The sequence below is a fragment of the Myotis myotis genome, unplaced genomic scaffold (genome assembly GCF_014108235.1).
Source record: "Myotis myotis isolate mMyoMyo1 unplaced genomic scaffold, mMyoMyo1.p scaffold_m19_p_5, whole genome shotgun sequence".
Lineage (NCBI taxonomy): Eukaryota > Metazoa > Chordata > Mammalia > Chiroptera > Vespertilionidae > Myotis > Myotis myotis.
This window is the reverse complement of record NW_023416357.1, coordinates 28752054-28775781: the sequence shown is the minus strand read 5'-3', so window position 1 is coordinate 28775781 and position 23728 is coordinate 28752054. Positions and strand designations below refer to the sequence as shown.

The 23728-nt window shown below is 43.9% G+C and overlaps 1 protein-coding gene across 1 annotated transcript; it reads left to right on the top strand.

Annotated features, from left to right (window-relative positions):
• Window positions 1-4336: 4336 nt before the first annotated feature.
• LOC118656694 (splicing factor 45-like) lies at window positions 4337-5497 on the top strand. The gene has a single exon (XM_036310240.1). The coding sequence runs from the start codon at window positions 4337-4339 to the stop codon at window positions 5477-5479; it is 1143 nt and encodes a 380-aa protein (XP_036166133.1). The 3' UTR covers window positions 5480-5497.
• The last annotated feature ends 18231 nt before the right edge of the window (window positions 5498-23728 follow it).

Sequence of the window (23728 nt, the reverse complement as noted above, 5' to 3'; positions counted from 1 at the left end):
TGAATTTGTCTTCCATCCTTTGAGCATCCTTATGACCATTGCTCTGAATTCTTTTTCTGATATAATGCTTGCCTCCATTTCATTTACTTCCTTTTCTGGTGATTCCTCCTTTTCTTTTATATGGGGGTTATTTCTTTGTCTCCCCATGTTTGCTCCTCTCAGGGTGTCTGGTTAGGTAGCTCTCTCTCTCTCTCACCTGCATTGGCTTAAAGGAACAAAATACAACATGACAAGACACAACACACAGGACACCAAACACAAATGTATTCATGATACCAATAACCCCAAATAAAGGTGACCACCAGAGAAAAGAGAATTGGGGGAGAGAAAAGAGTGCAAAAAAGATATCAAGAAATGGAAAAAATGTAAGAGAGAAAAGAAAGAGAAGAAAAAATAAGGGGGAAAATACACGTATATGGGGAGAAAACTCTAAAAAACCAACAGCTAATCCAAAAAATGCAAACAACAAATACTTTAAGATGAATGCAAACAACAAACAACTAATCCAAAATATGCACACAACAAACACCCAAAGAACAAACACCCAGCTGAATCTGAGGAGGCAGAGCTCTCTAGGCAATCTCTGACTTTTCCGTCCATGGATTGCCTCACCAGCTGTTTAATTCGCCAATTCCAGGTGGATGTTGTTCAATTCAGCTGTTCCTTCTATATGCTCTATGAGAAGATGCAGGGCCCATTCACGTATTCAGTGCTTTTTTGTCTCCCCTGGACAAAATTTTTAGGCGCCCGTGGCCAGGGAGGATGGAGTCTCGGTGTTTGTGGGTTCACAGCTGAGGCAGCTGGTCCCTGGGTGATGTGGTTATAGGGTCCCTGGAGGTATCCGAGGTCTCCCCAGTTGAAGGTAAGACTAGGCTTCTGATCACAGCCACTCTCCCCTTCATGATGGCATGGTCTCTGCGGCAGAGCCAGCCACTCCAGGAGAGATTTCAGCAGTAGTAGAGGCTGCCCAGCCAGGGGAGCCTGGTCCACCAGTCCCCAATAGTCCTGTGGAATATAGCTGCCCCTCACTCACAAATACAGACACTCCCTGCACGTCCACACACTCTCCTTTCGCTCTCTCACTCACACACTATCTTGCAGCCTGCTGTCCTGTCAGCCACCATCTTGGATCTTATAAAATCATTTTCATACAACTGACAAAAACCACCATAAATGTTAGTATATAACTGTGTGTGTATTATACTTTGTAGGCTCTCTAAGGCAGTTCTGTTCTGCCTCTATTTGCTTCTCACATTCACACATATTTAGTATATAATTTCTCATTTCCCCTCACTGTCTTACTCAATAGGCAGCTTCCTTCTCAGTCTTTAGAACAAGCCATGCCATGCTGGTGGGCACGCTAAGTGGCCTGCAGGCCATGCTGTCCCTAGGCACTCCCGTTCAAAGCACATTTTAAAAAGTGAACAGCCACATTTTGTACTTGAAAGAAGAGTGTAATGACATTGCATCACAGAAGACAGAGAAAGAGAAACACACTTTAGCAGGTGTGGAAGTGCTTTGAATAAGTGGTGCACATAGCAGAACCTACAGCTACCAAGTCCATGTCAGCTTGTAATGAACCTCTTAATTTGATACTTCTAAGTTATTGGTTGAGATCTTACATTTTGTGCTTTTCTTGAATTTTTAATTTGATTATCTTTTGCTTTTTTATTAACCAGATGAGATTTCATGAAGAAAGGATTTAGAACGGCAGTGGAATCTGAAAGGGATGTTGAGTTTAGCTAGATATGCAAACATGCACTGAATAAGTTTACCCCTGGCCAGTTAAACTGAATCTCACTATCTGTCTCCAGATGTTTCTTTGGTGGGCGCATTAGTGAGACCTAGACCTCAGTGGATTCTAAGCATCTGAAACCTGGGGTGCCAGAGTGATTCTCTCCTGGCTAAATAAACAATCCACCTTGATAATTGGTCCAGATTCTCTTTTGTTGGGTAAGAGATGAAACTGTGTTCCAGTAGATTTTCTCTGAAATCTAAAATTGTCCATTAGTTTTGCAGATTTCCATGTGAGTAAATGTTTGTGACCTTCCTGTGACCCCAATGGCAGAAGCATCTCCCACACACAGCTCCATGGAGGACAGGTGACTGTGGTCCAGCTCAGAACACGAAGGTGCCTCTCTCAGGATGCAAAGTATGTCCTACTGGATGTCTTTTTCTGTATATCCTACCTCTGCCTTGGTGGTGGCAGAGAGCACACATACCCATTGTGGGGGGTGGTGGTGGGCATTTCTCTATAATAAAGCTGACAACCCCTCTGAGCCAGGCCTGGAAATGTGTCCAAACGCTGCCTCTGCTCCTACCCTTGGGAGGTGTCTGTCCCGCAGAGGTTCTGGGGTTGCTAGGGATGGTGGCTCTGGGCATTGACATCTCTGTGCTTCTGTCTGACAAATCTGTGCACTGGCTTGTAAAAAAAATCAATACTGCTTTTCCCTGGTACTTTCTCCACAGGTGAGTTGATGGATTATCACATTTCCTCTCATGTCCCCTCCCCCCAATTTTGTTATCAGTTTGTTTCTCTTGCTTTAGGGTTGAGCATCTGATAACATCTCAGGGGGATGACACCAAAAGAGGCTCCACGACCTTATCCCCCAGCGATCATGTCCTTGGTGACTGAATGCTGGCCTTAGCTATAAAGCAGGGTCGTATCTCCCAGGATCTCCCAGCCGATTTATGAGGAGTGTTACTGCAGGCCCCCTGGAGCCAAGAAGCGGACGTGTCCGTGGCTGGGCTTTTCTGCCAAAGGTGATTGTGCACACTGTTCTATTACCTATGTTTGAGAAGATGTACCGCCATTATATCAAGCCGCCTTTCGGAAAGTGATTTACTCTTCCTGGGAAGGGGGAGGGGGAGGGGAGACGGGGTCTGGAAGGCAATGAAGCTGCAGCTGATCAGTCAGAGAAGGAGCTGCTTATCTGGCAGGAAGATCATATTAGTTAGAAAAATGTTTTTTTCCAGCTCTAGGTAATTTGTGACTGTCTGACGGTGTTCACACCCCCATCCTTCTGGAGGAGGTAATTGATTCTGGGCTGTGCCCTGGACCACTTTGGGGCCCGGTGACCCTTTCACTGCAGAGGGAGTGGGGTCCAAGGGCATCAGGGCTGGGGCAGACATTTGCTGATCTGAAGCAAATTCTTTCCTTCTCTCCCCTTCTTGAGATGATAAAACTCAGTCTCACCTCCCAGATGATGTAAGGATGGCCGTTCCTAGAGGCAGGGGGCCTGGATGATCCTGCCATTTAAGTCCAGATTCCTACGTTGGTTCATTCCTAAGAAGCCTCGAGGGTCAAGTCACAGTGCTATTATGGACCTCCATTTCTCTCCTTCTCTCTCCCCACTTCTCCTCTCTCTCTCATTCTCTTTTTTCCTCTCTCTTTAACTATAAACTTGCTTGTCTTCATTTGAGATCCAGCCACTGAACGAATGCTGAATTTAATGGGATATTTATTATGAAGATATTTGCAAATGACTACAGAGAGTTTAGGATTCTTTGAAGTAAATACAAGCGATATAGAAGTAAGAAGTGTATTTGAGGATTTTAAGTGTATTTAAATTCTGACATTTTCATTCAAGATGCTGCTCTTTCTAGTCACTCATCAAACTTTAGTGAAATGTGAGAGACCATCCCTTGGGTTCCTATAACTGATCTCAGGTGCTCAGCTCCCACCCTCCTGAGGTGGGGGTAGCGGAAGGGAGGTCCCACGTGCACCTGTCACCCCACAGGCTTTTCTGACTAGATTCCCACAGGCCTCTGTCTTTTCCAGCAATTTTCACAAATGCTTCCCTCTTAAAAGCAGAATCTTCAAGATTATCTCATTAAATAATTCATTTTTTTTTTTTAAAAGTCAATGTTTCCACTGTGTGCTCATTGAGTTAGCTCCCGCAATGGTGAAGTTCATCCTTGCTTCCTAGTAAGGCACCTCAGTGAGCACGCCTGTGCTGTATTCCTCATTTTAACTATTAATACCATAAATGTGTTTTAAAGTCACATTTAGACAGAACCTGGCTAGACTGCTGATCAACTGAACACTGTCTCCGTGTCATTCCTTCGCCGGCTCCGTCCACACCTTTGGGAACCCCTGGACCTGCTGGAATTGGACCCCAACAATTGGTGCCCAATGTGGGGCACGAACCCACAACCCTACGATTAAGAGTCTCATGCTCTACTCAGCGTAGGGGTTGGCACCGGCTGCGGTCCAGGCCATCAGGGGCTGACGCCGAGTGCGCCCAGCCTGCCCTCAGCGCGGCCCCTGAGCCTTGGTGCGCCGCTGCGGCCCAGTGGGAGGGTCAGCCTGGCAGATCGGAATTAAACTGAAAAGATGTCGTTGTATGATGACCTGGGAGTGGAGACCAGTAACTCAAAAACAGAAGGCTGGTCCAAAAACTTCAAACTTCTGCAGTCTCAGCTTCAGGTGAAGAAGGCAGCTCTCACTCAAGCAAAGAGCCAGAGAACAAAACAAAGTACAGTCCTTGCCCCAGTAATCGACCTAAAGCGAGGTGGCGCGTCAGATGACCGGCAGATTGTGGACACCCCGCCTCACGTAGCAGCTGGCCTTAAGGATCCCATACCCAGTGGATTTTCTGCAGGAGAAGTTTTGATTCCCTTAGCTGATGACTATGATCCTATGTTTCCTAATGATTATGAGAAAGTAGTGAAGCGCCAGAGAGAAGAACAGCAGAGACAGCGGGAGCTGGAAAGACAAAAAGAAATAGAGAGAGAAAAGAGGCGTAAAGACAGACATGAAGCCAGTGGGTTTTCAAGGAGACCAGGTCCAGATTCTGATGAAGATGAAGATGATGTAGAGAAAGACAAAGAGTTACCCCGAGAATTTCCTTATGAAGAGGATTCAAGACCTCGCTCACAGTCTTCTAAAGCTGCCATTCCTCCACCTGTGTATGAGGAACAGGACAGACCCAGATCTCCAACGGGCCCTGGAAACTCCTTCCTTGCCAACATGGGTGGCACAGTAGCACATAAAATCATGCAGAAGTATGGCTTTCGGGAAGGCCAAGGTCTTGGTAAACACGAGCAAGGGCTGAGCATGGCGTTGTCAGTGGAGAAGACGAGCAAGCGAGGAGGCAAGATCATTGTGGGCGAAGTCACAGAGAAAGATGCAACCAAGAAGTCAGATTCAAATCCATTAACTGAAATACTTAAATGTCCTGCGAAAGTGGTCCTACTAAGGAACGTGGTTGGTGCAGGAGAGGCAGATGAAGACTTGGAAGTTGAAACCAAGGAAGAGTGTGAAAAATATGGCAAAGTTGGAAAATGTGTGATATTTGAAATTCCTGGTGCCCCTGATGATGAAGCAGTACGAATATTTTTAGAATTTGAGAGGGTTGAATCAGCAATTAAAGCTGTCCTTGATCTGAATGGGAGGTATTTTGGTGGACGGGTGGTAAAAGCATGTTTCTACAATTTGGATAAATTCAGGGTGTTGGATTTGGTGGAACAAGTTTGATTTTAAGAACTAGAGCACGGGAGAAACCAAGATGGCGGCATAGGTTAACACCGGAGATTGCTGCCTCGAACAACCACTTCAGAGATATAACTAAAGGACAGAACGGACATCATCCAGAACCACAGGAAGGCTGGCTGAGTGGAAATTCTATAACTAGGAGGAAAGAGAATATCATACCCAGACTCAGAGGAGGCGCAGTGCTGAAGTGAAATACTCAGGTGCGGAGTGTGCGCGCGGAGCGGGCTGAGGGTGAGGGCGCAGTTGTTGTTTTCAATCGGGAGGGAGTTTCAGACTCTGAGCTCCAGATCCGGGCGAGTCTCTGGGGACCCAGACTCAAACGGGAGAAGCAGGTCTGGCTTCGGTCGGAACTCGAAGGCAGCTTTCTCTCCGAGGTTTGCAGCGGTTGCTGGGACTCTGAGAGGCAGAGCACCTAGGGACGGAACTGAGAGCAGCCATAACTGCTTGCTCTGCCTGCCCTGTAGATCCCGGGGGACCCGCCCTGCCCAAGCCCTGCACAGAGCCATTTGCCAGATAGCCTCAGGCAAATGCTAGATTAGCACCGCCCTAGAGATCCAGCACAGAAGCTCTCCCACTGCAGACACAGCTGACTCTCATAGCCAGTTAACCTGGAGGTCAAATCACCCCTGGTATTTCGGACAACAATCAAGGCTTAATTACAATAAGACTGCGCACAAAGACCACTAGGGGGTGCACCAAGAAAAGATAAAAAAAATGCGGAGACAAAGAAACAGGATGCAAATGTCAGAAATGGAAGATATAGAGCTCAAAACCACACTTTTAAGGTCTCTCAAGAACTGTCTAGAAGCTGCCGATAAACTTAGTAAGGCCCTCGAAAAGACTGGTGAGACTGCTGATAAATGTAGTGAGATCCTCAAAAAATCTAATGAGACCCTCGATGTTGTGATAAAGAACCAACTAGAAATTAAGCATACACTGACTGAAATAAAGAATATTATACAGACACCCAACAGCAGACCAGAGGAGCGCAAGAATCAAGTCAAAGATTCAAAACGTGAAGAAGCAAAAAACACCCAACTGGAAAAGCAAAATGAAAAAAGAATCCGAAAATACGAAGATAGTATAAGGAGCCTCTGGGACAGCTTCAAGCGTACCAACATCAGAATTATAGGGGTGCCAGAAGATGAGAGAGAGCAAGATATTGAAAACCTATTTGAAGAAATAATGACAGAAAACTTCCCCCACCTGGTGAAAGAAATAGACTTACAGGTCCAGGAAGCGCAGAGAACCCCAAACAAAAGGAATCCAAAGAGGACCACACCAAGACACATCATAATTAAAATGCCAAGAGCAAAAGACAAAGAGAGAATCTTAAAAGCAGCAAGAGAAAGAAACCCAGTTACCTACAAGGGAATACCCATATGACTGTCAGCTGATTTCTCAACAGAAACTTTGCAGGCCAGAAGGGAGTGGCAAGAAATATTCAAAGTGATGAATACCAAGAACCTACAACCAAGATTACTTTATCCAGCAAAGCTATCATTCAGAATTGAAGGTCAGATAAAGAGCTTCACAGATAAGGTAAAGCTAAAGGAGTTCATCACCACCAAACCAGTATTATATGAAATGCTGAAAGGTATCCTTTAAGAAGAGGAAGAAGAAGAAAAAAAGATACACATTATGAACAACAAATATGCATCTATCAACAAGTGAATCTAAGAATCAAGTGAATAAATAATCTGGTGATCATAATAGAATCAGGGACATAGAAAGGGAATGGACTGACTATTCTTGGGGGGGGAAAGGGGTGTGGGAGATGCGGAAAGAGACTGGACAAAAATCGTGCACCTATGGATGAGGACAGTGGGTGGGGAGTGAGGGCGGAGGGTGGGGCGGGAACTGGGAGGAGGGGAGTTATGGGGGAAAAAAAGAGGAACAAATGTAATAATCTGAACAATAAAGATTTAATTAAAAAAAATAAAGTCACATTTAAAGTTTTTTTGTCTCTCAAATTATTTTAGCTGGGTTGCATGCCACATGTGATTCTTACATTTTTGGCTCCAAATCAATAGACAAATTGATGTGTGCCCATCCCTCCTGCCCACACATCTCCTGCCCTTCCAGCTCAGCAGAGTCTCTGAGAGGGAAGGTGGACATGGTGCCGGTTTCTATTAAAGGTTGCTCATCAGAGGCGAGCCCAGGTGGTGACCCTTCTCTTCCTAAAGTGAATGTGTACTCTCCTTCCAACATTCAGTGTCCATGAGCTCCGGGCTGCATGGCTCCTTCCCTGCCCACACACCAGGTGCCAGTCCCTCTTCGCTCCTGGACTTCTTGTCCTGCCCAAGAGGAGCTCCCAGGTGAGCCTAATGGCTGGGGTGCATGTGCTCCAAATGTTCATTCAAGATGCTGCTCTTTCTAGTCACTCATCAAACTTCAGTGACATGTGAGAGACCGTCCCTTGGGTTCCTATAACTGATCTCAGGTGCTCAGCTCCCACCCTCCTGAGGTGGGGGTAGGGGGAGGGAGGTCCTGGTGTTGGCATCTCTTGGTGGGTAAACTTGGTTGTCAATCCCTTCACCAAGTACAAAAATCCCACTAAATTCATACTCACATTGCACCAAAAATCGTACTGAGAACCAGAGAAAGGTAATGAGCCCAAGTCATGAGGTGGGTTGATTACAGGGTTGGGGAGGCCTCACTTCCTGAGCTTTGCCAAGGATTCTCAGCCCTCAATAAGTGTGTTTCATAAATGTCCCTGGGTTTCAACACCCAAACAGAAGAAAAAAAGGCCCATCCTTCAGGTTCTCTTACATGTTAAAAGAGCACATGTAAAAGTAATTCCCAGATCACAAACTCTTTTAGGGCTGAGATTGCGTGTCCCCACACATCTACAGAAGTAACTTATGGGTGAAACCTCTAATATTTTATTTCTATTGCATTTCTACTGAAAAGGGAGGTGAATACAAAGGACATGCATTCTTGGCTCCAACAATTTAACTGCAATATGTCAGTTTCAAGCAGGAAATCTGATCTGAGTTTGCAACCCCCTTCTGCCTCTCTGGGAGTCGATAATTCACCATTTTAGGGCAACGGGCCCATTAACATTGAACAGCTGGAGAATACACTCTTCATTGATCAGATAAACAAGTCATGAGATATTTTATTACAAAGTGATGGACCAATTTAGCCATCTTTTCACCAGCAATGCACTTATATTGAATGTGAAATGGCAAGAAATTTGCTTCCTCAGGGAGCGATCATAGGAAATACAGAGTGAAAGCTTATCACTAAAATGGCTCATCTAACTGGATTTATATTGAATTCAACCCAAATGTAAGCCAGACCTCTGATCAGCGAAAGTTTTACAGAATGATGATTTTTTCTCTTTGTTAATTTTACTCTCAATCATTTGCAATATTTTGTTTTTACACTTAGTCATCATTTTAGCTTTTTCTGAATTTTTCTTATTGAAATACATTAATTATATTGGTAAGTTACCTAAGCATTATTTATCATAATTCTGAATTCATCTCAGGTAAATAATTGAGGCACTTTTAAATCAATTTGATGATGGACATGAATTGAGTGAGAGGAAGGAAGGAATAAAAGATGACCCCTAAGATGTTGACCTGGTGGAGCTGGGTCCATAGGAGGAGACACTAGTGTAGCTGGGGCCTGGGTGGGAATCTGGTTGGGATATGTCCATTTTGAGATCTGTAAGTAGCAGTTATGAAACAAGCCAACTCCAGCAAAGGGTGGAGTGGGATAGAAGTTTGGGGTACATCAGCTCAGGGATGGCATTTAGAGGCCAGGACAGGGTGGAGTCACAGAGGGAGCTTCGGTAGATTGGAAGAAGGGCCTGGAGACCCAGCCTCAGGAAGTAGCCTCATTCTCAAGGTTCAGGATAGAATGAGAAAAAAGGAACAAAAGAGACTGAGAAAGTGACCTGGGGGTATCTGTAAGCTCTTCTCCTCCCCGAATACCTGAAACGTCACCAGGATGTTTTGAATTTGTCTTAATATTCAGGATGCTCTGAACCAGGTTGGTTGTTTCCAGGTGAAGCCTCTCTTTTCTTCTAGCATATCTTTAATCATATCCTCCTTCCTACTGCCCCCTTTTTTCTCTCTCTTGTCTCTTTTTGAAACTTTATCTTGACTGACAATGTTTCTTAATTTATTTCTTGGTGACTTTTCCTCAGGTCTCTGACAGTGTTGAGCTATTCTCTTGCATTTTTTTCAGCAATCCCATTTTTAATTCCCACCAGTTCTTAACAACCTCTTTCTAAAGACCTGGCAGTCTACTTCAATGTAATAACACCTTTCTGGGATTTTAATACAAAATGTGCATATTTTGCCCTGGCTGTTTGGGGCGCATGCCAGGTTTGGGGCACATGCCAGGTTTGGGGGCTTGATCCCTGGTAGGGGGCATTCAGGAGGCAGACAATCCATGTTTTGCTCTCACATTGATATTTCTCTCTCCCCCCGCACTCTCTCCACCACTCTCTTCCTCTCTCTCTAAAAGCCAATTAAAAATCTTTTAAAAAGTGTATATTTTAACTTTTCTTTTATATTTTAAATTACTTGCATTCTCTAGTGTCAGTGGAAGAGTATTCAGCATCTTTCTCTCCCTCTGGGATTACTATGATATCTGTGGCCATCCAGTGCTCTTTCCTGCTCCAAATTCCCCTGCAAGTCAGAGTCCTTAGAGCAAGAGCTTGTTGTCTGTAGAGACAGTTCTGAGCTGGGGCTGTGGGTGATACCACTGCCACTAGCTTCCTGAGGCCATAGTAACTGAGGACCCAGTTCCTGTCCCAGGGCCTCTCCTAAACTAGGCTTGTCCCCCACCCTGGCAGTGCGGTGTCTCAGGACACCAGCTGGGAGGAGTTTACACCAATAACTACACCTTCACTACCCATTCTCTTTTGGGGTGGGAGGTCTCCAACTGGCATCATCTGCCCACCCAAATCCCAGGTCTGCAAAGGTGCCCCTCCATTCTCTGACTATTATGATTACTGTGTGCTAACTCTACACCATGCCAGCCATGCTCAGTTGGATTGTGTGAGTGAGTGTGTGTGTGTGTCTGTGTGTGTGTCTGTGTGTGTGTGTGTGTGTGTGTGTGTGTGAGCTTGCAATCTCAGTCTATCATTTTAAACCACAAGTCTGTAAACTTGGTTGATAATTGAGTACCATGACCGGTAAGTAATTCTGACCAATGCTGGAATGTTGCTGATGTATTTACAGTGTACGCAGGAAGTCCTTTCAGCCACACTGGGAGGAGGTATTGGGGCAATTTCCCTTGCTTAAACATCTTCATTTCACATGCTCCTTCACTCCCTCATGGACAAGTGCTCTTGGAGGCATTGCGGCTGAACTCACACACTGCAAACCTCTCCCCGTTCCTAAGGCCCTCAGTCTGGAGCTGGTCTCTGAGTGCTGCTGGCTCTGTACCTGGACCCCCATATGCCCACCTTCACCTTCCCAGTCCACTTCTGGTGCTCCCCCTCGAGAACCACCTTTGGGAAGGTTTGGGGGTTTGTATTCCATACTCGGAGAGGGGGGGCAGATCCAATTTTCATGCTTCCCTCTGTTGCTGGTCTCTGACTTCCTAGACCCCAGCTCTCCTGGGTGCTCTGCATGCCCCCTCCCCCTCTTGCTTGTGCTCTACTTCAGAACCCAATGCTCTTCCAGGACCTCTTGGGCGGGAGGTGGAGGGGAGGGTGATGGCTCCTTGGCCACATGACCCATGACACACACATCTCAGCCCTCAGCTCATGTCTGTGTCTGTGGAGGGAACAAGTGGACTGAATGAACGGGAGGTGCCATCTCTGGATACTAGCTACACCGCTGTTGGCTGTTCCTCTGGACCCTGTAGAAGGCTTTGCTCTTTCCTGATGACACACCCACCTCCTCAGGATGGCCCTCCATGCTGGCTGTCCATACCCAGGTCAGCCTATCCCCTGCTTCTCCCTGGGACCCTGGGGCTCACCTTTCTCTCATCCAGGGAGGCAGGGTTTGACACACAGATTTATAGTCACATGAAACATACAATTTTATTTGATCATTGAACTCATTTAAAATGCTAATGGCATCTAGGGGTTGTGAAAATATGAATTCACAAAAATGTCTCATTCAGCAAAACAGGTCAGCAGGCTTTGGAAACAGGGTTTGCTATTCACGGAGGTTCTTAAAGAAAAAAATGAATTAAAAATTATAATTCAAACTCATAGGATATAAATTTTTCTTCTCCCAATCAATTATGGCATCACAATACTTTTTAAAAAAGGTAACACGGTTTCCTTGGATTCAAAGTTAGTTAGATATAAGTAATAAATGTGGATGTATCTAGGTTTATGTACTAATGTTTATTATAAATTGGAAAATTTCTCAGGGGACAAACAACATAAATTAATCTTGTAGTTTTTGATGTCTTAAAGTAAAAAGAATGAATTGAACAATAACTCATTGATATTTAGAAAATATTAGACATATCCTGCAGTTTATTTTTTCTGTTGCTGAAAACATTTGGGATTTGAACAACTATTTCTTTTAAAGTATAGACAAAAAAGATTGTACTTCTGACAAGAAGGCTCCGGGGAGTCCGAGCCCTACGTGGAGGAAATGAGTCTCGCCAAAACCAGGACACCTTCCTGCCGGCTCTCCAGTGGCCGTCTGGGTCTCTGACCCACAGCTGGTCAGCCCTTGAATCCCTTCCTTTACTGGAAAAGGCATTTCAGGGTCAGCGGTGGGAGATGCCACCTTCCACCTCTAGGAACCCTGCTCAAATCTTGCCCATGTTAGAGGCATCTCAAGTTAACGCGGATCTGACCCCCACCTTCAGTTTCTGTGATGGTCATACCAGTGAACTTGGCTTCCACACTGCTCTCATGCACCATGCTGAGGGCATCCAGCCACAGCCACACAGAGGCAGGACTATGCAAGATACAGTCCTGGTTAATGCTTTCTAATATCCATTCATACTGACATTGTTGCTTTGTTTTTATTTTTGTGCTTGTTTGTCGTGTGTGTGTGTTTTGTTTGTTTGCTTGTTTTTGTTTTTTAGACTGCTGTCTTCAAAACTGAAATAATCTAGTAGTGATTAATCTGGATATTTTGGCCATTTTCAAGATCAACTAAGTAGGTTTTCTGCTCCAGGGGTTTATGGGAGCCTTTAGATTGTGCAAATGATCAAAACTACATCACATTGATTGTTGCAAATAATTACAGCCTAAAGTAGCCTGCCCTTAAAATAGCAAATCAGAGGCAAGATGGACTACCTTGTAGTTGCTTTAGATACAAAAATCAATAGGATAATTCAGGGTAAAATACAAATAAATTCCAATTCATAAGTTGACCAATTCATTAACAGTTTTCAAAGTTCAAGTATAAACAGTTCTTAATGATTGCAAGCTGATTATTGTGGTGAAAATACATTGACTACAGTTGCTAAATATATGGTATAAATATAATATAACTACTGATTTCAATTTGTCCCAGGTAGAAATAAGAAAAAAAAAACAACTTGTCCCTGTAATGGCAAAAAAACCCCACCGTTGGGTAGCTCAGGCAATGTGCCATGGCATAAGGTAGTCCTACGAGGAGGCAGAAAACGCTACTGCTGTTTTCCTGTGATTCATGGGACACAACGTCATCTGAACACATGGCCCCAGAACGCCTGTTAAAGATGCATGTCCATTCACCTCTCAGTTGAGCTGCATTGCGTGGGCAGCACAGAGCATGCCACCTATGAATTGCATCCCCTGATGGGGTCATCTTGGTTGTGAACTCTGAACAAACTGGTTTTGTTTCCATTGCTGCTGACTTGATTAGAGCAGGCTCTTGGCCAGTTGCAGCACAGCTAAGCCCAGAAAGCAACTCACTTTCAGTAGATTCCACTTCTGAGAGCACTTGGTGTGCCCCACATCTGCTCTCACAGTGACTGATATACGGAGCTCTGTCTGCCCATTGCCAGCCTCCGTGTTGCTGGTGGAATACATGGAAAACATTGAGGACTTTGCTGTCCTTGAATCTAAGGAGCAAAAATCAAGACAGCTCGATTAATGCAGGATGTTTCAGACAATGACGAAGGACACGAGTGTCTCCCCTCTTTTCTGGAGATTGATTCCAGTAGGAGGATGGGTCCTCAGGCTGTCGTCTAGTTTTCTGACCTGTAGATGTAACCTCTACCTCTTGGCAGAGGTAACTGTCAAATCAATGCCTCTTGGGTCAGTGGGCTACAGCTATTGCTAACAATAGGCAATAAGTGGCATTGCCTGAAAGTTGAGTGTCTGGGTGATGGTCATGGGTGGGAAGGAGGGCAGAGGGCTCCAGCCTAGGCCAGCAAGGGCACTGCTGGTTTCATCTCTGCAGGGTTTCTGTGGAGAATCTTAATCTTGGCCTTTAGTGCTGGTGGTGCCCTGATGTTCTGAGTGGACATCCCATGTGGACATCTGCAGGAAGCATTTGTTGGAGCAACATTTGCATTTGGCCAGGCCTGTCCCTCAATGCATGAGAGTGATGGTCATGTTTGCATGGTGGCATAATGGAGGCTCTAGAAGACTACCTGGGCGATGTTCTCCTTTACAGACCCCAAGCAAGTCTCTAATGGGCTCTCACTATAGATGGTTGATTTGGGACAAAAGCCTAGAGAGGAAGGTGTGGGTGTGAGTGAGGAGGAGGGGACAGGTATGCATGTGGGAGTGGATAGCTGAGGTCCACGCTCCACCCGCTGTGAATGAGAGAGGGAGAACCAAGGAACACGTGGCCATGACAGGAAAGATTTGGCATAAAAAGGACCCAGGATGGGCATCCTGTGTCAGGAGCATTCATGTGCATGGGCGGGGCAGCATAAGGAATGAGTGGACACTGATGAGCTCAGGACTTGGAGCTGTGGCACTGTGAATACAGGCTTATCCTCGAGCACAGGACTTCCAGTCCCTTCCCTCCGGAGTGGGTGGTCTCAGAGTTGAAGGCACCACTGAGGATGCTGGAGTGTGGAGGGAAAGACGAGCACCGAGCAGCTTTCCTGTTCTGATTCCGCCACCAGGGAAACAGCAAGGGACTGGACACTTCCATAGTCAGGAACACTTCCATAGCTGGGGTCTTCCCTAGAAGCCTCTTGTAGAGAAGAACAATCTGGAAACGTGTGTCACTGAGCTCCAAGGGGCCTCTCTCACAAAGACACTGCCTGCGCTGGGAACCTTGGGCAGAGCCTCTCAGAGAACAGTCTCCACGGGAGGAAACTCCTGTGACTGCCAGAAAACATTCTTTTTCATTCACAGTCTGAGCAAGGCTGGGCTTGCAGAGGGGTGTAGAAGATGGTCAGCGGGAAGTCCTGATGAACTGAGCCTTTACTGGAATCGTCCACTGGCTGGTCCTGGTGACAAGTGGCTACTATGAATACAGCAGGGACTTCATGAGGATGCGTGGATTCCTGCCCCCCACATCTGCCCCCCACTCTGTCTCCCTTCCTAGCTACTTAGCACCAAGCTGCTGAGTGCCTCACAAAGAAACGCCCACTTATTTATTTGTTTACTTTTGCAAAATATTTTTTAAAAAAAGTCAAGGTGCAAGAAAGAATGATGCCAAGGGCAAGGAGCATGCCTCCTTCCAGGCTGGTGGCCTGGAGTGGGCATCGATCTGTAGCTTTCATAATGAACTCTAATAACAGCTCTATTACTGCCTGCCTGCCAATTGGCCCGGGCGCCCTCAAATTAGCCACAAAGAAGCTAGCCTGTCAATATTAATTCCACCACAGAGATTACTTGTTCTGGGAGAACAAAGGTGTTCTGGTTTGGGCAGAACAACTTAACTCCTTGTCTCATAAAATTTAAGCTGCTATTGATCGCATTCTTCTATTGTGTGAAGGATTAAACACACGCACGTGTGCGGGCACACACTCACAAACACACACAGATTCCCCCCCTCAACACACACACACACTCGGGGGTGCACTGCCCGCGCCCCCATCACTCATGCAGGCTCAGCCCCTCCTCCCTGCCTACAGGAATCATTCAGCAACATGAAGCAAATTAAATCAATGAATTCATCCTAGCAGATGGCCACTTTAACACTCAGTTAGCCTTTAGATAATTGAGCGTTGACTCCGGAATCATAAAATGGATGGCTCGTTTGTACATTTTACTGAAATAGATCGCCGAGGTTAAATAAATGAAATCCCATTTGTCAGGCGGTAATAAATGGTCTCCCCTTCTGCAAACAGCTCTGTTTGGCCTAATAAATACAGGGACGTTACAGTGCTCCTCCCTTGATAGGGTTACAGCTTAATGAAATGGTCTTCCTTCTGCTTGTTTTTGCCTCCTCCTGCACCGTGCGATAAGTAGCGAACCAACGAAGCTTGTAATTACAATCTTACAGAAACCCGGCCAATCTGTATATAAATCTCACCCTCCAATTACAAGATGTAATAATTTTGCAGTCAAGCTGGTAATGAGGTCTAATACTCATGCCTGCGATAATCCCCGCTGGATGCTGACTCTATCAGATGTTAGCTTTGTAATTATACTGGCAGAAAATCATTATTTCATGTTCAGCAGAAAAATGAGGTTGGTGGGAAGTTAATTTTCTCTATGCTCTGTGAAGCATAGACAAAATTTTAATGATTTAATCATTATGGTTATCCCTTTTGCAATTGACCCACGTTACTTGTGTAGAAACATTGGCACATTTAAAAGTCCCTGTTACCCGATAAAGCTTGCCAGGTATGCAGCTTTTAATGTAAGAATAACTGTATACAATTAAACTATTACCCTACTGATAGGGAAAAGTCATTTTATTTTTAGTTTTCATTATTTGTGGGTAAGATTCATGGAAATGTTTGTGTCTTGCCCACACTGTAATAAATGGCTAATTTTAGAAAATTGAATTATGCTTTCCTGATTATGTCAGCCCCACAAAATGTCATCATAAAAGAGCAATGCAAGCAGATGATTTTTACGTGTGGGCCTGAGAAGTGATGGCCAAAAACAAATGGGGGAGTGGCCAATATCCCACTTCGGGAATGTGGTTTCTCAAATATAAGATTTCATATTTCTAAATTTGTATAGTGGGGGTGTTGAAAACAATGCCCTTTTAAACATAATTAAAATAATCTGCCTGTGACACTATTTTTCCCCCATAGTTTTGTAGCTCTTCAGTGACATAGGGAAAAACACGCACAGACACACACACACACACACAACACACACAACACACACACACACACACACACACACACACACACACACACACACACCACCCCAGAGTTTCAAGCCAGTTACAGACTAAAGGAAGGTGAGATTGCTAGCACCACACTGTCCCGGAAAAGGAAAAGTGATGTCTTTTGAAAACTTCTACCCAGTGCTATATTTTGCAGTAAAACTAGCTCTGTCCTGAAACTCCTGAAATTGTCAGAAACTGATTCTGCGGCCTGGTCAGCTATAGCCAATACTAAGCTCCTCCACCTGTGTGTATACCCACTTGCTCTGGTGTGGACGGAACTAACCCGATAAGAATCTCACACACAGGTGTACCCACTGTCCCAGTGAGGGAAGCAGGTGTTTTGGGTATGATCATGTTCCTGGTTCTCACTTACCTTTTTTCCTGTTCACCCTTCTCTGTGAAAGTTCACTCTTCTGAATCAGACTTGGCCAGGTTCCTAGGGCCTTTGGCCTCCTAGGATCAGCTCCCAGGACCCCCCGCAGGCTGGGAAGGGTGGAGACACAGCTACCTGAGAAGGAGCCTTTACAGGCAGTAAACCAATGGTCATTTGGGAAGAGGAACATTCCCGAATGGTAAATTAGCCTTTCGACCTTTTTCAAGATGGGAGTGGGTATCAGAATTATACTTAGGTGGCAGGGATGGGCTCTGGACGGTAAGCGCAGTGTCAAAGCCCCAACTCAGCCATGTCCTAGGTTACAGTGCCTTTGAGAGTTCATTATATGTGTCAACTTGATTGGATTATGGGGCACCCAGATAGCTGGTAAAACATTATTTCTGGGTGCATCTGTGAGGGTGTTTCTGGGAGAAATTAGCATTTCGGTTGGTGGACTGATGGAAGCAGATGGCCCTTCTCATTGTGTTCAACATCACTGAATCCTTCTCAAGCCTGGATAGAACAAGGTGGGGGAAGGAGGATTTGTCCCTCTGCCTGACTGCTGAGCTGGGCATTGGTCTTCTGCTGCCTTTGGACTGGTTCTCAGGCCTTTGGGCAAGACTGGAACTGCTTCACCAGTTCTCCCCAGTCTCCAGGATGCAGATGGCAGATCTTGGAGCTTCTCTGACTCCATAGTCTTTTGAGCCAATTCCTTATAGTAAATCTATCTATCTATCTATCTATCTATCTATCTATCTATCTATCTATCTATCATCTATCTAATTACCTATCTATATATCATCTATCTACTTATCTATCTAATTACCTATTATCTGTCCATCAATAAGTCATCCATCAATTTATCTATACCTCTATTTCATTAGCCATATCTATAATTATCTATAATCTATTTTCTATATACCTATTATCTATATATCAATCTATCATCTATTAAGCATGTATTTATTATTTATCATCTATCTATCAATCTATCATTTGTCATCTCTCTCCTGTAGTTCTGTTTCTCTGGAGAACCCTATCTAACACAGTGGCTATAATTCAATATGCATTTCTGTGAAGGGAACAAGCATTAAGCTGCAGAATAAGTGAATTTTCTATAAAATGAAGAATTTTAAAAAAATGACAGACCTTTGTGGCTACAACGAAAGAGAGGTTCCTGAGCCATATGGCAGTGTCCACTGAGCAGGCCCAGAGGACACATCCCACTTCCCAGCAGCAGCCTCCGGGCTGTGGTCCTTGGCAGTAATCCTCAGTGCCAGCATTTCCTCTGTGGCTCTGAAGAAAGGCGAGTTAGTGGGTTTTGACTTATGTTTCTTGGGCTGTTTTATTTTCTCTTGGTTTTTGTAAATTCCTTCAAGTCTCTTATGGAGGCAAGAAAATACATGCATGTACATAAGTAAAAAGGAAACAGTAATTATAATGAAAAACGAGATGTTTGGGTGACTGTGGGATGCTTGGGCCAGATGCTTGGCACTGACATTTGAGGTCACAGAGGGCACCTGCTCCCAGGGCCCCCACTGTGCACCCCTTGCTCCAGGAAGACCTCGCCTGGAGTTAATTACAAGTGGGGGCTGAGAAGTCAGGCTATCTGGGTTTGAGTTCTGGCTTGACATTTTACTGTGAGATTATAGATTAAGCACATATTCTCCCCTGAACTGGATAATGACCAATTGTCCTTATTGTTGGAGCTCTTAGGAGGATCAAATGCATAGCACCATGCCTGGAAAATTGCAGTTCCCTAGAAAATTTAGCCATTCTTTAACCTGAATTTGGGGTCAACCCTACCTATGCATAGTGATGTACAATGTATCTCCTAGTGGAAGGCAGCATTCAGGAAGCATGCTGCTGGTGAGGCACGCCACTGCAGAGGTGGAGACGGAGAGGACATGGACTCCATTCCCTCTGAGCGCGAAAGATAATGTTCCCCTTTCTCCACCGGCCAGGACCAGAGCTGCAGGCACACCCGGTACATATATCGTGTTCAGTCTGTACTGCCACCCTGAACTTAGGCACTCTCATCCCACACAGGGAGAGACAGAGGCACAGAAAGCTGAAGAACTTGCCAAAGGTCCTGTATCTGGGAAGCAGACAGGATTCAGTCAAGTTTCTCACAGCGTGAAAAATCAACCATTGACTACATTCTGGAGTTTGATAAATACTGGGTCCTCTGTCTGCAGGGACGGTGCTCCTGTTTCTGCCAGGATTCCTGTGTTCCTAATGTCTGTGTGCTATGAAGCATCACACCACACCCCACGGTGGGCCACTGCTCGCTTGTCGGTCAGTTAGATCCCTTGCAGGGCCTTCCCTTTAAGTCACTGGTGAACAGCACACCCCCAAACTCACCCTTGCCATTCTCCTTACGGAGTTATGATGCCTCAAGAGTCAGAGAAACACTTTCTGACTCCTTGAAGAAACAGACTACTGATTTTAAGGTACTTTCAATCTCCTTTACTTCTAAAATGTTCATCTGTTCTTTGTTGCTCTATGCAGGGCACATGAGGACAAACAGGCAAAATTTGTATTAGCTTCATTAAAATTTTTCTTCCTATCTATAATAATAAAAGAGTAATATGGTAATTATACTGGACAGCCAAAAGACCTCCCAGATGTCCAGACTTCCTTCCTGACAAAACTGGGCCCGAGGGAAGCTGGCTGGGGTCCCGGGTGCCTGAGGGAAGCTGGTGTTAGCAGCTGGGGTAAGGAAGACCTACTCTTGCATGAATTTTCGTGCATTGGGCCTTTAGTTTATTATAAAAAGCCTAGATTTTCCTAAATATTGGAAAAATAAGAAGCCATGTTTAAGTAATTCTTTTCACTGACCTCTTAACTCTTAATGTCACTTTTTCCTTATGGCATCTTCTGGCGTCTGACCCCATGGAGGAGTGATGAAAGCTCAGGACTGTGCCCAGGTGCTTCTGACCAGTGGATAGGGCATACCCTTTACACCGCCAACGTCAGAGCCCTCCACCCCCACTTCCCACTATGTAGCTTTTTCTTGGTCAACTTGAGGCAGTAAAATGTTGCAATTGAAAGAAGCTGCAGATATCTACAAGCCCAGGAATGGGAAGATGGATGCTTTTTACAAATTGAGTTTCCAGGATTTTAGTCCAACACTGGAGTTTGCTGTGAGAAACTCTCTGCCGTGTATTTGAAATAGTTTTTGACAATACAGATTTTGGAGTAAGAAAGACAGGGTTTTTCTCTTACATTTGCTGGTCTGTGACTCAAGAAAAGTTACTTCAAGTCCTTGAGACTTAGTACCTTATCTCTAAAATATAGAATTAACAGCTTCCTATAGCTCTTGTGAGGAAGAAATTAGTAACTTACATAAAGTAGTAACCAGAGAATTTGGCACCTAGAACATAATCAATGAAGACACAAACCTGAAAAAAAAATGGGGCTCCATGCTCCTCCCTACGGCCCATTTCACTAGGATAGTTCATTAGACACACATTGCACACACTCACAAAAATACACACATATGCACACATAGAAACATACATGCACACCGCAAAGCTTGTAAAAGCAATGCAGATCTTCTGGAATACAAATGGAACTTTGCTGCAAGTCCCTCAGTTAGTGGCAGAGGACAAGTTCATATCATGTGGTGCTCAACAAACCATATTTTCATGCCCTTCGCTGCTTGAGGTCCCAGCCTCCCAGATGCTCCTTCTGTTCCACTCTCCCTCTGGAACCTTTCCCTGCTGTACCTTCCATCGAGGTGATCCGACACCACCTTATGCAGAACAACCTTCCACCCTATCCTAGCCTTTCCTGCCCACAGCCCCATCTGCCAATCCCAGAAGGAAAACAAGTCTGCACAGACTCTCCTTAGGCGGTGAGGGGAAGAGACTCGGAATGTGTTCGTGTGTTTGCACCTGACACTGTGACTATCATGATAAATGCAAACGTTCTTTCAGAATACTAATAACTATGTCAATTTCTGAAATATGTTTCCTATAATGTATTGGAAGAAAATTCTGTGGTTTATAATCACCAAATTACAAATCTGTATTTATACGACGTATTTGTTGGATTACTTGATTTTTTGTTCTCCACTGAAGTGAATGAGCCAAGGACAGAGGACCCGGTTTCACACCCTGGGGGCTCAGGTCACCGGTGAAATGAACAAAGAGTACTTTCCTAAATTCCTGGACTTAAGAAGAAAATCCTTTTTCAGGCAGTGGTAAATATTTAAAAACAATGACCCCCCAAATCTCCTTTATTAAAAGTTCACTCCCTTAAAAGATGAAAATTCTATTTCTGTAAAATCTTTCATATTTGGATACTAAGAAAAGATAAGATTCCTCATGGACAGGCAACTGTTTTTCTACATTTCCTGTTTTATTTTAATCATTATCACAAATAGTTATCAAAGCTCTCTATCAGAATTGCATCTTTGATTCTGATATATGCCAAAATATATCTTATCAAATATTTAAAGCAGATTCACCCATCAAATATATGCGCTATCAATTTCTACTGCTCTGGACTCAATTTGGTGAGGTAAGGAATTAGGAATGAGACGTGAGGAGAAGCCAAAGGGTACATTTGTTTATGATAAATATTTTAAGTATCTGTCATGAAATGTGGCCAACCCTATCTGCACTTTGATGACTGATTTCCATGTTTTAGCATTTCCTCTCCAAGTTGTTTTCATACATTTTCAAAGGAAATGACAATGATTGTTCTTGCCCTGAAATTTCTGAATCTAACATGGAGGAACTCTCCTGTGGCACTGGAATTTGGAGGGAGTTGAGGGAGAACCTGTAACAGGAGGCTCTAAATAGTCCAAACATCTTACAGCTAATCTACAAAATGGGCTACAACTGAGCCAGGCAGTAACATCTCTCAGTACTTTGCTTATGCCAAGCAGTACTCTTTTTCTCATCATTTTGGTAAGAAATAGTTCTTTTTTCTTAGTGCCCCTGCCCTAGGGATATACAGTTTGAAGTTGACTTCATACCTCAGGTTTACTTAACTTTTATAAGATTTACTTCAAGATAAAACGTTTTCTTTTATACTCAGAATAAGTCTTTATTGACATTCACTTAGAGTTTTGTTTTTAACAGATTGCTTTTCCCCCTGGAGGAAATCATTTGAAATTTGGATTAGAGAGAGATTTTTGTCAAATTTGAAGTCCTTTTAATCATAATAAAACATGTTGGAATGGTGTCGAACATGTTTATTAAAAATACATGCATTTGCATTGGCAAGAAGGCTTCCAGGAAATGCCAAGAATTTCCAGGCACTTTTTAGATTCTCCAGATAATAAGGAATCATTTTGGTGTTTTCATAAGTGTACTGAATTGCCTCAACTTATTTTTTATCAAGAAATCTAGGGAGAATTAAGGGTTGTATTATGCCCCCACTGATTTACTTTAAGATGATGTTGTTAAATAGCCACAAAATTATAGGTTATTGAGGGAAACACAGGTATCATTTACTTTATTTTCAATAAAAGTGATCCAAAACTTTTTCAGAATAATGAATAAAAACACATACTACTTTTATAGACTATATAACAAAAGAGACCCAATAAAATTCTTAAAATATTAAATTTGCCAGTGACAAATTCTTTTAGTTTTTCTTCCTGTAAGAATGTCTTTATTTCCCCGTCATTCCTGAAAGGTAGTTTCACTGGCTAGAAAAGTCACAGTCTATGACTCGTTTCTTTAAGCCTTAAAAAGAATCTGTTCCAGTGTCTTTAGTCTGCCATGGTTTAAAGCAGAAAATCTGCTATCATTCTGTTCCCCCTATATGTGATGTGCTATTTCTTTTTGATTGTCTTCACTTTTAATTGTTTTATTTTTCAGAAGTGTAATTATGATATGTTTGTGTAGGGTTTTTTGTTTAATTTATCCCATTTGGGGTTTGTGTTTTTCACAAAATTTGGGATGCTTTCAGCCATGATTCCTTCAAATACTTTTTTAGTCACACTTCCTTTCTCCTTTCTCTCTGAGCTCCAGTGATATGGATGTTGGACCCTTTATTATCCCACAGCTTCATAAAATTCTCTGCATTTCCCCTCAATATGTTTTCTTTCTGTTGTTCAAGTTGGGTAAATTCTATTGATCTTTTCTCAGGCTCACTGATTATTTCCTGTTATGTCCACTGTACTCTTCATCAGGCAGTGTTTCACAGATTGGATCTTTCAGTTCTAACATTTCCATTTGGTTATTCTTTACAACTTCTATTTCTTTGCCATGATTTACCTTTTTCAAGGCAATTTGTAACTGATGAAGAATTTTTATGACAGCTGCTTTAAAATCCTTGCCAGATAATTCTGACACTGATTCATTTCAGTGTTGTCATCAGCTGGTTATCTTTTTTCAGTCCAGTTGTGATTGTTTTATTTCTTGGTATCATGAGTGATTTTTACTGTACCCTGGGCATTCTGTTTGTTATGTTAGGAGGTACTTGGTCCTATGCACGTTTTCTATTTTAGAGCGAATCTATCCCATTTAGGTGAAGCATGTACGACTGTGTCTCCCTTTGTGAGATGTGGCTCCAGTGATAGTTTAGTTTTTGGGCCTGGGTGATGCTATTTGGTCAGCTGATGTAGCCAGTGCAGCTAGGTTTCCACTGGCCCCTGCTGGCATTTCCTCCTGGGTGGGAGGGGTTCCCATGCATGTCGCATTGGAGAAAAGTATCCTCAGG